A 13,495-nucleotide genomic window follows, 5' to 3' on the forward strand; every position below is an offset into this window, starting at 1 on the left:
TTAACTCTTCGGTTCCAACCCTGGACCCCAGCCCTCCTCACCTCTTGGCTCCTGTGTGCCTGTACATCACTCTGCCCCTCCTGTTCCCATGGGCTCCTTCTTTTGTGTGGCTGTGAACTACTTCCACACAAACTCATGTCAACAGGAAGTGGGATCCCACAGCTCCCCCCACCCCCCATCCAAACTCTTCCCTCTTCCCCGTGTCCTGCCCAACAACATGGGATGCTTGTACTTCCCTACCTCCCAGGCACCTCAGCCATGTGTGGTGAGGCTCTATCCATTACTGCTGTTCCTCTGTTTTTGATTTTTGGCTGCACGTGTGGCATGCGGAAGTTCTGGGGCATGGGATTGAACCCGAACCAGAGCCATGACAACACTGGAACCTTAATCCATTGTCCCATTCATTACTGCTCTGGTTACCAGTGATTTGCTAATTTACTATCTTGTGTGTGTGTGTGCACACATAAGAACTTACTGTCTTAAGAACTAGCTGATGAGAACAAAATCTGTACCTCAAAGTTACTCAGTGTAACTGTACTCAAAGGACAAACTATATGAACTATTTGAAATCAGTATTTATCACGTAAAGATACATTTGATCATAAGCCATGACTTGAAAACAATAGAAAATTTGGGGTGACAGGCCACGCTGTAAATTATATTTTTATTTTAATCAGACAAGAGCATTACCTCAAGAGAGATTTTTCCCTTGTAAATTCCCATATGCTGGAGAAAATTCCTCTTGTAATAATTATTTATGTTTATAGTTATAAATATAAAAACTGAACCCAGTCATAAATTTCAGAGATAGACAATCCATCTTTACTGATGCCAAAAGAAAAAAGTTTACAAACTGAGTATGAAATCCCCCAACAGGCAATCTAGGTTTGTTCTCTTACAAAAGGCAGGGTTTTATACTTTAAAATTGTCCACTGAATCTAGTTAAAGTAATTTCCCCCCATTATCATCCAATCGAATAAATACCAATTTGTTAAAACTTAATGGAGTTGACTGTCAGTTACCTATCTTTAGGTATTTAAAATTTTTTTAAATTTTTTAAAAATAAAAAAAAATTTTTTTGGCTGCACTGAAGTTCCCAGGCCAGGGATTGAGTCTGAGCCACACCTGTGACCTACACCACAGCTGCAGCAACGCCTGATCCTTAATCCACTGTGCTGGGCTGGGGGTTGAACCTGAGCCTCGGCAGTGACCTGAGCCACTGCAGAGACAACACTGGATCTTTTAACCTGTTGCAATACAGCAGGAACTCCTAATCTTAGGTATTTTTGAAGAATTATCTTCAAAATGACTTTTCAAAATGAAAAGTAATGTGAATCTTCGTTCATAATGACTTTTAGACCTCAGTGCTCAAAAAACTAAAATACTGCAATTTTAAAACTAAGCCACAGAATAGTTACATAGTTACATTCAGTAATAAATTGAATAAGAACTGTGCACATTATACATCCTTGTTTGAATTCCAAATGATCTACAGAACTGTGTACTAATTACAAAGCAAAAGACCAGCAAAGATAGCTAATGAAATACCTTAGGAGATGTTTATTGTCTATAAGCACTTTCAGATAATCTGCCAGTTTCTTCTGCATGAGGGCAAGATAAAGCCAAGCTCTGCCCCTTCCCACAGCTGTCCTGGAATTCAAACAGAGAATGAGCCTGTTACAGCCTAACAACGACAACAAAAAACAAAGGGGGAAAAAGCCAATTTAGCCAAGGAGAAATACATGTTAACACATACACATGTCTGTGAACGCAGAAGGCTGAGGAGATGGCTCACTGCATCCTCCGGGGAATGTTTGAGGTCTATATTATGGGCATGTACTCCCCCACACACACACCAAAAAAAGGACAAAAAAATTTAAGCCACAAACACCTGATTTCTGGAACAAAAACAATTAGATAAAACTTTACATGTATTCATTTAATTTCACGGGGAGCCAGAAAATAGGTTAGGTTGTATAACGGGATAACCATTCTTTCAAAAGACTAACAGCGAACATAGTTGTTAAAGTGTTGCAGGGTTTCTAAGGCATTAGCTCAAAAGGGCAATTTTATTTTTGATTGTGGTAAAATACACATATAAAGTTTACTTTTTTTTTTTTTTTTTTTTTTAAGGCCATACATGAAGCCTATGGATGTTCCCAGGCTAGGGGTTGAACTGGAGCAACAGCTGCCGGCCTATACCACAGCCACAGCAACACCAGATCTGAGCCAAGTTGGCAACCTACACCACAGCTCGAGATAACACTGGATCCTTAAACCACTGAGGAGGGCCAGGGATCGAACCTGTGTCCTCATGGATGCTAGTCAGATTCTTTTCTGCTGAGCCAAGACAGGAACTCCCTAAAGTTTACCATCTTACTCATTTTCAAGTGTACAGTTCAGTAATGTTAGGTACATTCACATTGCTGTGCAACCAATCTCAAATCACGTGTGATTTTGAAAATATGTTTTAAACATTAAAAGAAAAAAAAAAATCTCCCTAATTGTACACATAACACTATTTAGGAAGAAACAGGATTCTCTTCTAAGCAGAGTAACTACATTTGTAATATCCAAGAAAGTGTTAAAGGTATGACTGTAGTCAATATTTACATCAAAAGATCAGAGAGCACCCAACTTAATCAATAAGTTGATTTCGATTCCCCCTTGCCAATAAATGAAGTTAAACTAGAGTAAAAAAGAAAGGAAATGAAATAGGAAAAAAAAAATACATTTAATGTTGGGATGATGTGAAAAATAAACACTGACATGTGCTGCATGGTGGGAGCATAAACTGGTACAATTCTTCCAGCCGGCAATTTGATGACAGCAGGTTATACAAATTCTACATCTAGTAATATAGCCCAAGGAAATAATTTAGGATATACATAAAGATATATGCTTGGGGATGGTCACTACTTCATTGTTCAGATAATGAGAATTTGAAGACAATCACAAAGCCCAAAGTGAGGGCCATACAACGGAAAGCTATGTGCTCATTTCAGAAATGATGTTGTGGGGGAGGGAGTGGGATGGACTGGGAATTTGGGGTTAGTAGATGCAAACTACTGCATTTGGAGTGGATAAGCAACGAGGTCCTGCTGCAGAGCACAGGGAACTATTTCTAATCACTTGTGATGGAACATGACGAAGGAGAAAAAGAACATATATATATATATATATATATAACTGGGCCACTCTGCTGTACAGCAGAAATTGACAGAACAATGTAAGTCAACTATAATAAAAATAAATTTTAAAAGTGATGTTGTGGATGAATACTTTATATGGAAAAAGGTTTAAAATATTATATTAAATGGGAAAAAAGGCTACAAAACAGTATGTACAGTATAATACTTTTTTCCCCCCAGTTGCTCTTCCCCCATACACTAATACACTGATCTTAGTTTAGGTTTGCTTCCACATTGCTATGCATATGAAAATAATACAAATTCTGATTTTCTCCCCTTTTTACAAAAAAAATAATGTTATGTGCTGTTACGCAACTTGCTTATTTCACTTAGTATCTGTCATTTGGAAAGTTTTTCCATACACAGGAAATTTCTCATTCATTTTTTTTCATAGCTTCATCAGAGTGTTTCAGTATTGGACTGCACCATTCATGTAGCTACAAATAAGGCTGCAATGGTCATTTTCATGGATTAGATCTACAGGATAAGACACCTAAACGTGGAATCCTGGGTCAAAGGGTAGATGCACTGGTGGTTTTGGTGGGTAGTGCCAAACTGTCTTCCATGAGGAGTGCAATAATGGTGCCACTGGGGGAGGTGCAGGGGAATAAAAACAGAATCTTATGTATTTGTGTGACTATGCATTGAAAGCATCTAAAAGGATTTTGACCAAGATAATTTAATTGCAGGTTTTTTTTTTCCTGAGCATAGAAGCATTTTTTTGCTTGGCTTTGTTTCCTAATTAAAAGTTATGTAATAAGGGGAAACAGTTGTTTTTAATTTTAAAGAAAGAGAGAAGCCTTATCTGCTGCCTGGGTCTCAGTGCTACTATGTCAACTCCTTTTTTTTTTTTTTTTTTTTTTTGATCTTTTTAGGGCCACACCTGCAGCACATGGAGGTTCCCAGGCTAGGGGTCGAATCGGAGCTGTAGCTGCCAGCCTACGCCACAGCCACAATACCAGCAGATCCCAGCTGAGTCTGTGACTTACACCACAGCAATGCCAGATCTTTAACCCACTGAGCGAGGTCAGGAATAGAACCTGCGTTCTCATGGATGCTAGTCAGATTCATCTGCTGAGCCACGATGAGAACTCAATGAACTCTTATTCATTGTGTTAACAGTATATTTAATAATAAACCACGACATGAAAACAATGAGAAATTTGGGGTGATAGGCCATACTGTAAAGGATATTTTTTGTTTCAATTAGACAAGGAAATTAAACTTTAGAGAGATGCCTCTCAGGATGCAAAGTTCATCCTGCAAGTTTCAAAACACCTTAGTGCACGCAGTCTCTCCCCTCTCAAAAATACTAGTTATAATTTCCAAAACACTATAGAAATTTCAGAACTTTTGTTACTACTTCATGAAACAGTAAAAACACCGCAACCCTTTATGGAGGAAAGCAGTAGCCTTTTCTCACATGGGTCCCAACAAGGCTACTCTTGCAGAGGCATGAAGAGGAGGGCTCTTCTGTGTTTTTCCTCTTTGGCAGACGGGGCAGGATTCTGGCGCTTAAGCAGGTTACTTGTTTAGTATCCACCGAGTTAATGAGAGAGCAGAAGCAGTGAGTTCAGCTGACAATAAGCTCTTTGTTAGCATAATAAGACTGCAAAAATGCCTCCGTGCCTAAGTGGGAACAGAGACCAGGGTGCAGGAGGAGGGTGAGTCCAGCCAATCAGACAACCCAGGTACAAGGTCTAGTGCTGTACTCCCGAGGGAGTGAGCTGGTCGGAAGGGGATGGGCAATAGGACCACATAAAGAACTGGAGAAACAAGGCAGAAGGCTTTTGGGAGGCTCAAGAGAGGGGCACCAAATAAACAAGTGAAAGGTGATCACCTGCAAAAGGTTTTCACCTTAAGTGGTAGAGGCCCAGAGAGCTGAACCAGGGATGGAGCAGAAGGCTTAAACCCTATCTTGAGAAGAATGCACAGGGCTCGGCAACAACAGAGTTGAGTGGAATTGAAAGGATTTCAGAGGCCAACGAACCTGTGTTTTTTTCTTGGCTCCACCACTCACTTGCTGCGAGACCCTGGGCAAACGACTTAACCACTCTGAGTCTCAGTTTCCGTACTTGGAGACAGGGATACCAACAGTTTAGTTCCTAGAGGCTTGTCACCGGCATATAAAATGAGATAATGAAATTTCCTCAGCACCATTCCTGGCACATGGCAGGCCTTTAGCTAATGGTGGTGTCTATTATTACTACCTGAAAATGGAACAGGCTGGCTCTGCAGAAGGTGAAACAGAGGCTGGATAGTTGACTCCCCTGGGAGACCCTGCAGGGACTCTTTTGCATTGGCCTAAGGATCTCCAGGGCTCCTTCTAAATAGTTTCCGTGATATGCCTGTTTTCTGTCCAGTTTTTTATTTTCAGCCTATACATAGGGATCCCAAGGACAAACCTAGACAATGTAAATGATTCATTAGTCCCAGCCTTTTCACAGATGTCCCTTGTCCTGGAATCTAAAATCTGGCCCACACTGTATTATTCAGAAAACTGCCCGGTGGCATCGGAAGCAGTGATTCCAGGAGTGTAACAACTTCTTTTCCTCCTGGGACTACTCTTTGGGTAACAACACTTTTTCAAACTATTTCACCTTGTGTGAAAAGCAGGAATCCCTGTCCCCATTTTAAAGAAACTGAGGCTCAGAGAGGGGCAAATTTTGCTCAAGCCCAAGTGTTGATGCGCAGCAGAGCTGGAACTAAAGTCCAAGTGAAAGAGGGGCTTGTGCTAGTTTGTTCTAAATCAGAAAACGCTTTATCGGCAAGAAATTGAGAAACTGATAAATACAGGGAGTTTTTTGTTTTTGTTTTTTTTTAAACATCAAATTGATGTAACTACTTCTCACTCACTTTAATTCTGGCAGATTTCTGACACTAGTGGCTATATCTGATGCTTCTGGACAAAGTTTCTCCACCAGCTCCAAAGGACCAAAGAAAGATTTATTTTGGCCAATAAAACTCTTCTTAACTAAAAGGGAAAACAGAAGTGTTATTCATAAGAACAAGTTGCAAAATATCTTCAGGGGCCCACAGTCTCTCTCCCCAAAGCCCAGTGAATGCTGCAGAGCTGCCTGGTTACTCCTGATCCAGTCTTGGGGACTCGGAGAGGCCAGGTACCAAATGAGCTCTCCCTTCCGCTGATGACAGGGTATCTCTGATCTACTCACTATGCCTTCTCCCAAGTATTTATTATCCATGAAATAAAATACCAGCTCAAATGATGACCTGTGAAATCCTTCCCGTTTCTCTCTCCTACCTGATGCCAAAATCAAGGCTTGATTTCAATCATCACCATTTTTCATCTGAACTGCTGTAATAACCTCCTAATGGGGGTCCCTGCTCTTAATATTGTCACCTCTCCACCTTTGCAATCTGTTCTCCACATAGGTCAAGGTTAAAAAAAAAAAAAAACTAAAAGAAGACAACCCCGCCCCCCAAAAAAAACACCCTAAGTCAGATCTTGTTTTTTCCTTGCTGAAAATCCTTCCAATACCCTTGGAATAATATCCGACTCCTCACCTGACCTATAAAAACCTATGTGATCCAGCCCACCCCAACTTCCCTGACTTACCTCCCCTCCTCCTTCTCAGCCCACTTTAGTCACCTGGTGTCTTCTGCAAAGCAAGTTTAGTCCCTCTCAGGTACTTGTGCCTGTTTTGTTTTGTTTTGTTTTTCTAGAAAGGCTCTTGCCCCAAATCTTTTGCATGACTGACTCCTTTCTCACATTTCTCAATGAGTCTCAAACACAGTGAGTCTCAGCTCACATTTCCCCCCAGGAAGACTTTCCTCTCTCGCTCTAGCCGAAAGGTTTTTCCCTTGATTTCCTATCATTTGACCCATTTTGCTTCCGTGAATTGGTAGCACTCTGTAATTATGTTTGCTTCCGAATTTATTGTCTGTCTCCTCTTCTAGAACTGTGCTGTCCAAGGCAGTTACTAGCCACAAGCGCCACTGAGAACCTCAACTGCAGCCAGTGCAATGGAGAGGTGCTGTAAGTGTAGAACACATGGTGGATTTTAAGCCTTAGTATGGAAAAGAATGTAATTTCTCATTAGTAAGGTGTATGCTGATTATGTGTCAAAATGATAATATTTTGTCTATATTGGGTTCAATAACATGTGTTATTAAAACTAATTTCATCTGTTTTCGCCCTTTTTTTTTAAACGTGGCTACTAGAACATTAGACATCGCATATGCGGCTTGCATGGCATTTCATTTGGACAGCGCTGCTCTAGAATGTCCCCTCTTGTTTTGTGCGCTGCTGTCATCCCAGCACCCAAAACAATGTTTGGCTTTGATGAATACACACTGAGCAAACAGCTAGCCCGAATTTCCACGCCCCCCAAACGCCCCCCTAAGGCTCACCTTTCAGCCCATGTTTGAGGCAGTGCTCCATCACTACAAAGAACTGCTGCAAAGGGGCATGGTCGGCATCCAGGCTGCGGCCCAGGCTCAGGGCAGACTGGAGCAAGACCTTGATGCTGAGTTTCATCATGTGCATCAGGTTGGCACGCTCCTCCATCATCTGGCTCTTGGAAGCTGTAGGGCAAGAAGCAGGGACAGCTTCGTTAGTGGTCTGAGTGTTGTTCCGGCGAGGAAGGTACATGCGGGACAATGAAGGGAAGACAGTCCAGGCGGTCTGCTCCAAGCGCGGGATGTGCGGATTAACTGGGGTTAGCAGCCAGCCGGTCTCTGACCCAGGGAGGTCAAAGCCGCACCTTGGTAGCTAGGACTGTGGGTCAGACTCCAGAGGCCTCTCCCAGGTAGCTCCGCGTGTTGCTACGGCGACGGCCCTTACCAAGATTCTCCGCGATTGGTCTCTCCCACGCACAATTCCCACCAATGAAAAGGCTGAAACTCTAGGAAGCCCTGCCCCAAGCCGGAAGGCGTGCCGGGAAAGCGCTCCACCCACTCTCATTCCTGTTGGGGGCATTCAGCTCACGCCCTCAGAGTTTGCGGGCGCCATGTTTACTCCTCTGTTCCGGGACAGTGGGTGGCAGTTTTCGGGATGGGTCGGGTTAGTCTGCACACCGTCGGGACGGCTTAGTGGGTCAGCCCTTTCGTCCGACTGTGATAGTCGGTGTCTTCGGGGAAGCCTACGCCCCTTAGTTCCAGACTCAGCTTCTCGTTGCCCATCTTTCGTCCACAATTAGTGGATAATTACGAGTTCTACACACGTTTTGTAAATGAAACCGTTGGCATTAAATGAACTCTGCTGCTTTCCCATTTCAACTCCATCAATCGTCGCTTTGAGAGTAAAAAAGTCTGCAATCAATACAAATACTCATAGCAAATGCTTACGAAGTGTCCTCTCAAGCCCTGGAAATTGCCACTCTATAATTTAAAAATGTAGACCATAAACCTTAACAGTCCTGGCAGGAAAAACAAGACCCGGCCCGGCGCGCACCTCTCCGCAGCCGCTAGCTCATTCAGTCTTTTAAATGTTTGCTACTTGGGATTGGGGTGGGGTGGGGGTGGGGTAAGGATAATGTTTTAGTTTGTAGTTATTACAGCTGTCAAGCAGCTTTTCACGTTCAGAGTCTTCTAGCATTTCTTCTGCGAATTTTAAGTGCTTTTATACTGTGCAAGATAGGAAAAAAAAATGCAACTATGAGCCATAGACATCTTAGAGGGTTGCAAATTTGTTGTAACCTTTGGTATAGACAATTGGTATTCAGGTCAGGGAGTGAGTTTTTTTCTTTTATTATTTGTAGGGCCGCACCGGTGCCACATAGAGGTTCCCAGGGTAGGGGTCCGATCAGAGCTGTAGCCACTAGTGTATGCCATAGCCGCAGCAATGTCAGATCCGAGCCAACCCATTGGGCAAGGCCAGGGTTTGAACCTGCATCCTCATGGATACTAGTCAGATTCATTTCCACTAAGCCACAACGGGTACTCCAGGGAGTGAGTTCTATAGACTTTTTGTGTGTGTATGTGGCGGGGGGTTCTGGTTCTGAGTTATAGAGAAGTGACTGGATTTTTTATAAATTTGAGTTTGTTTTGAATAGCCCTTGGTGTCTCGAAAGATCTTATGATATAGTATTATTCTGTACTGACAAGAAAACCATCACTTTCCTAATTTTCAGGATTTTCCCTTATCTCAAAGGCTAACCTAAGGAGTTCAGCAATGTGAAATGAAAAAGTTATTTGTGTTTCATTTTGGAAGGAACTATATCATTTGTACAGGGGTGTTCTGATACATGAAAAATAAAATTTGCCATGAAAAACAATGGAGAAAGTCATAATACATACCACCTACTTAATAGCAAATATATATCTAAATAATTTTAAAATTAAAGAATGCCTTCTTCATGGATAAACAACAAGGTCCTGCTGTGTAGCACAAGGAATTACATTCAATATCCTGTGAAATACCATAATGGAAAAGAATATGAAAAAGAGTGTGTGTGTGTGTGTATATATAACTGAGTCAGTGCTCTATAGCAGAAATTAACACACCACTGTAAATCAACTAAACCTCAATAAAACAAATTTTAAAAAGGACTGCCTTCTTCAGTGACTTTTGTTATTCAACCTTGAGGAGGAGGAGGAATCAGTCTAAAAAGCACAATGTAGAACCTTGTGTGGGTGTATGTCCTGTGGTTTGTGTGAAAACTGTGAGGGTAGAGATGAAGGCACATACTACGTCATGCTATGTCGTGCACAGACACTCTGAAATACAGTAGGATTGAGGACAGTTTTAGGGAAGGAGCACTTACTCTACACTGAGTGTTCTTTTGTAAGGTTTGTTTTGTTTTACCATGTATTACCTTTAAAAAAATACCAAAAAGCCATAAAAAAATACCAAAAAGCCAAACAAGACAACTTCAGAGAATGCAATCATTGTGGCAAGTTGGGTTACCAGAGCCCACGTGGGATAACACTTTAAAACAAGTATTCAGAGCATTCCACAACATTCCACAGCATTTTCCTTAAACCTGTATCACTCAACAAATTTTATCTGGCAAGAGTGCTGCTCACATTCAGTCTCTGCTCCTCCACTGCTGCCTCTCAACAATCTCTGTCCCCACAGCTTGTGCAAGCAGATAAGCAGAGCAATGAAAAAGAGACAAGATGAGCCGGTCCTGGCTGGAGTGGTAGCCACTGTCTTCTCCTGACCTGCTTTTCTGAGGCCTCTGCAGAGGATGCTACCCAAGGTCCATTTCCTTCTCCCCATCGCTACTTGATGGCTTCAAAGCTGGGTCACCGTTAGGGACTAGCTTCATAGCTCATCCCAAGCTGGTTCCCACACTTCTGCCTTTGCTAAGCCATGTTCACAATTTTTGCCAGATCTAAGTGGCAGTTATTTAATATTTTCTTTAAATTGACTAATTTAAAATCCTAAGTATATATTTTGGCATTTTACGTATAAAGTTATTTAAAGGCATTGAGGCATGGAGGTGATGTGACTAAGAAAGAGCACAGGTTTGACAGGCAGCCTGTCTTTTCCCGGCTCTGCCATTTCTAAGTAACTTGGTCGAGTTACTTCTCTTTAATTCAGCTTCCCTCTTTATAAACAGGGGAAAATAAGAGTACCTGTCACATGGGGAGGGCCACGTGGGCAGAGGTCTGAAATCAATCTCGCCCTCTCATGGCCCTAGAGGACTGCAACTTCCGGCAGGGATGCAACTCCCTGTCTGTTTGGGGGTGACCCTGCCCAGTACCTGCCTAATGTGCTGTGGTGCTGCTAGCCTGGGGTAGGCCAGTGGATATCTGGCCCTGTCCTTTGATTTAAAGTTTGACCCCCCAATTCTCCCTGAGCCAGCAGTGGTGACGCAGTGCAGTCAGGGAAGGGTAGGGTGAGGCCCTGGTGCAGTCAGAGTGGACCAGGGTGCTGAGAACCTGTCCCAGGGAGGCAGCAGCAGATGGGACCACATGGCAGCCCAGCTCCAAGGCCCCCACGAATGCTCCTCAGTTCCATCAGACTCCACTTACAACATACAAATTCAAGGATAAAATTAATAAGACTTTCCATTGTGGGGCATGTTTGAGTGTCTAGTCCTATGTGATCACACTGATCCAAGCCTGTACTGATCCGTACACCATAAAGCCAGTTCTGCTATCACCCAGGATTATTGAGAAGATGAAATGAACTAATATAGGTACAGATCTAAGACTAATATTTGGCACCTAGGAAGCACAATATAAGTGCTGGCTATTTATAGCATGACCACAAGTGGGGAAAACAAGTGTTTTTCAAATATGCATTTGTTCAACAAATATTTATTATTCTGCATTAGGCACAGTTCTAGGCACTGGCACATTTTATTTACTGCCAAACAGTTAACATGTATTACTTGCTTACTACCTAAGAGGCCTCCAGAAGATCCTATGCCTTGACTCTCTGAGCATATAATTAAGTATCTACTGATGTGTGTAAGGGTGGCAAGACAGTGGGAACTAGACTCCTGAGTTGAACAGGCTTCTTCATTACTTTCCAGTCCTACTTTCCACTGCTGGAATCTAAAGTCAGATTTTAAACTTTACTCATTAATCTTTCTTAACCACTGAATTGGTCCCAAATCACTATTTTGGTGCCATCGCTGACTTCTACAGCCAGTTTACCAGTGGAAAGGATGGAATCAAAAAAACTCAGTCACACTATAATGCTTCATAGACAGCACTTCATCCTTTAGTGAGCTGTGCCCCACAGCACTCTCTATGATGGAAATGTTTTCACTGTACTAGCCACATGGAGGCTACTGGGCATTTAAAATGTGGCTGTTGTGACTGAGAAACTAAATTTTTAATGTTTAAATATCACATGTAGGTAGTGGCTACTGTACTGATTAGCATAGCTCTAAATATTTGGCTTTATAGGACTTTCTAAGTCGTATTCTATCATAATCATTCTATTCTCACCTGCTGAAACTCTATTCTAGATGACAAAGGCTGAAAAAGTCTGTAAGAGATCACTGGATCAATCAAAAACATCTCTTATTTTACAGGCTGGGAAATGTGATAACTTGTCTGCAGCTGGTGGTAGAGCTCGCCCGGAACCCTCAATCCCTGACCTCCGCCTTGGTGCTTTGACTCAGCGGAGAGCAGGGACGCATGCGGTCGACAACTTGGAAGTGTGAGCCGGTATGGCATTTTGGGATTTAAAGAAGAGAACAGTGGGGATTCACTTTTCAAGTCCTTTTAAAATTAACACAGACCTCCCAAGCTTAAATGCGTACATTTTTAAATCTTAAGACACCAAAAGAGAATAAAAATGCTGCTGGGGAACATAACTGGAGGTGGAGTCACTCCAATCTCAGGCCATCCACGCCCACCAATTTATCTTGGCTTGAACGCACGGTATAGGTTAAGGCGTGTTAACAGGATGGTTTTTTAACAACTCGTCTAACAGGGGAGTCGGTTAAACACACTCGCCAACCTGGCTCTCACTGCGAAACCGGCAACCGCCCGGCGAAATGCAAGCAGGGCGCGCCTGGCCGGACCCTACCTGCGCGCACCGCGCCATCCGCGCCGCCATCCGCGCCGCTCAGCCCCGCGGCCGCGCGCAGCGCGCTCCCGCAGCTCGCCGACAGGTTGCCGGTGGCTTTCCGCGCCAGGGTCAGGATGGGGGCTGACCAGCCTTCCGCCGCCGCCCGGGCCTTCGCTGCGCTCTGCTGCTCGCCTGGGCCCGGCAACTGGCTCCGGTCCACGATCTCAAACTCTTCTCCCGGCTCCGGCCCCGGCGCTGGCCCGGGCTCCTGCCCCGCCCGGGAGCCGTCTTCCCCGTCGGCCATCTTGGTCATGTCACGTGGCCCGGGCGGGCGGCTGACCCGGCGAGGCCGGCGCGCGGGCGCGTGTTTTTGCGCTCTCGCTGCTCTGTTTCCCGGTTCGTGACGGTCTTCTTCCTCTTTCCCGTCCTCCTTTCTTGTTTTTTACTTTAAAACAGCTGGGGAAAATACGAATCGTAAGAAGCACCCACATCCTCATCAGCTGGGAGGACTTGTTTCCCTGGAAGTTATTCTTGGACTTTCTCCTTTTATTTGGTGCATCCAGCCCGGCTTAGAACACAGCGCACATGGCTGTTGTTTTCTTTGTGACACTTTACCCTCATTTTCATTTTATTTTAGAACTTTTTCTACTTGGTCATTTTTCTGGAGTAGTCGTCAAGCCCTAAAAAAGCGAGTAAGGAAACTCTGGGACAGGTGAGGCAGGAAAGCAGTTTTTTTTTGTTTTTGTTTTTTTAAATTAAATAAATAGGACAGCTTGGCAGGAAAGAGCACACTGGTGGACTGGGAATCAGAAGGTCTGGATTCTGCTATTAATTAATTAGTTAAATGGTAATACTTACAAAACTTAGC

At 43.4% G+C, this 13,495-nt stretch overlaps 1 protein-coding gene across 8 annotated transcripts in view; it reads right to left on the reverse strand.

Annotated features, from left to right (window-relative positions):
* The window catches only part of RUFY1 (RUN and FYVE domain containing 1), a 47,211-nt gene extending 34,268 nt beyond the window's left edge, over positions 1-12,943 (reverse strand). For 2 of the 8 annotated variants that reach the window (XM_003123642.5, XM_021084324.2), the window contains exons 1-4: positions 12,646-12,943; positions 7,563-7,736; positions 6,048-6,165; positions 1,549-1,650 (exon numbers count right to left, since the gene is read on the reverse strand). In XM_003123642.5, the coding sequence (XP_003123690.1) occupies positions 1,549-1,650; positions 6,048-6,165; positions 7,563-7,736; positions 12,646-12,940 (689 nt within the window). In that variant the 5' untranslated portion in view covers positions 12,941-12,943. Of the gene's footprint in view, positions 1-1,548; positions 1,651-6,047; positions 6,166-7,562; positions 7,737-7,915; positions 7,976-12,645 lie in introns of those variants that run through there. The other 6 variants (XM_005654945.4, XM_021084325.2, XM_085013622.1 and 3 more) reach the window with 3 other exon arrangements.
* Positions 12,944-13,495: the final 552 nt, after the last annotated feature.

Source organism: Sus scrofa, chromosome 2 (genome assembly GCF_054392235.1).
Source record: "Sus scrofa isolate SSC_HxYL_T2T_F1_AM1 chromosome 2, Sscrofa_HxYL_maternal_Yorkshire_Landrace_v2.0, whole genome shotgun sequence".
NCBI lineage: Eukaryota > Metazoa > Chordata > Mammalia > Artiodactyla > Suidae > Sus > Sus scrofa.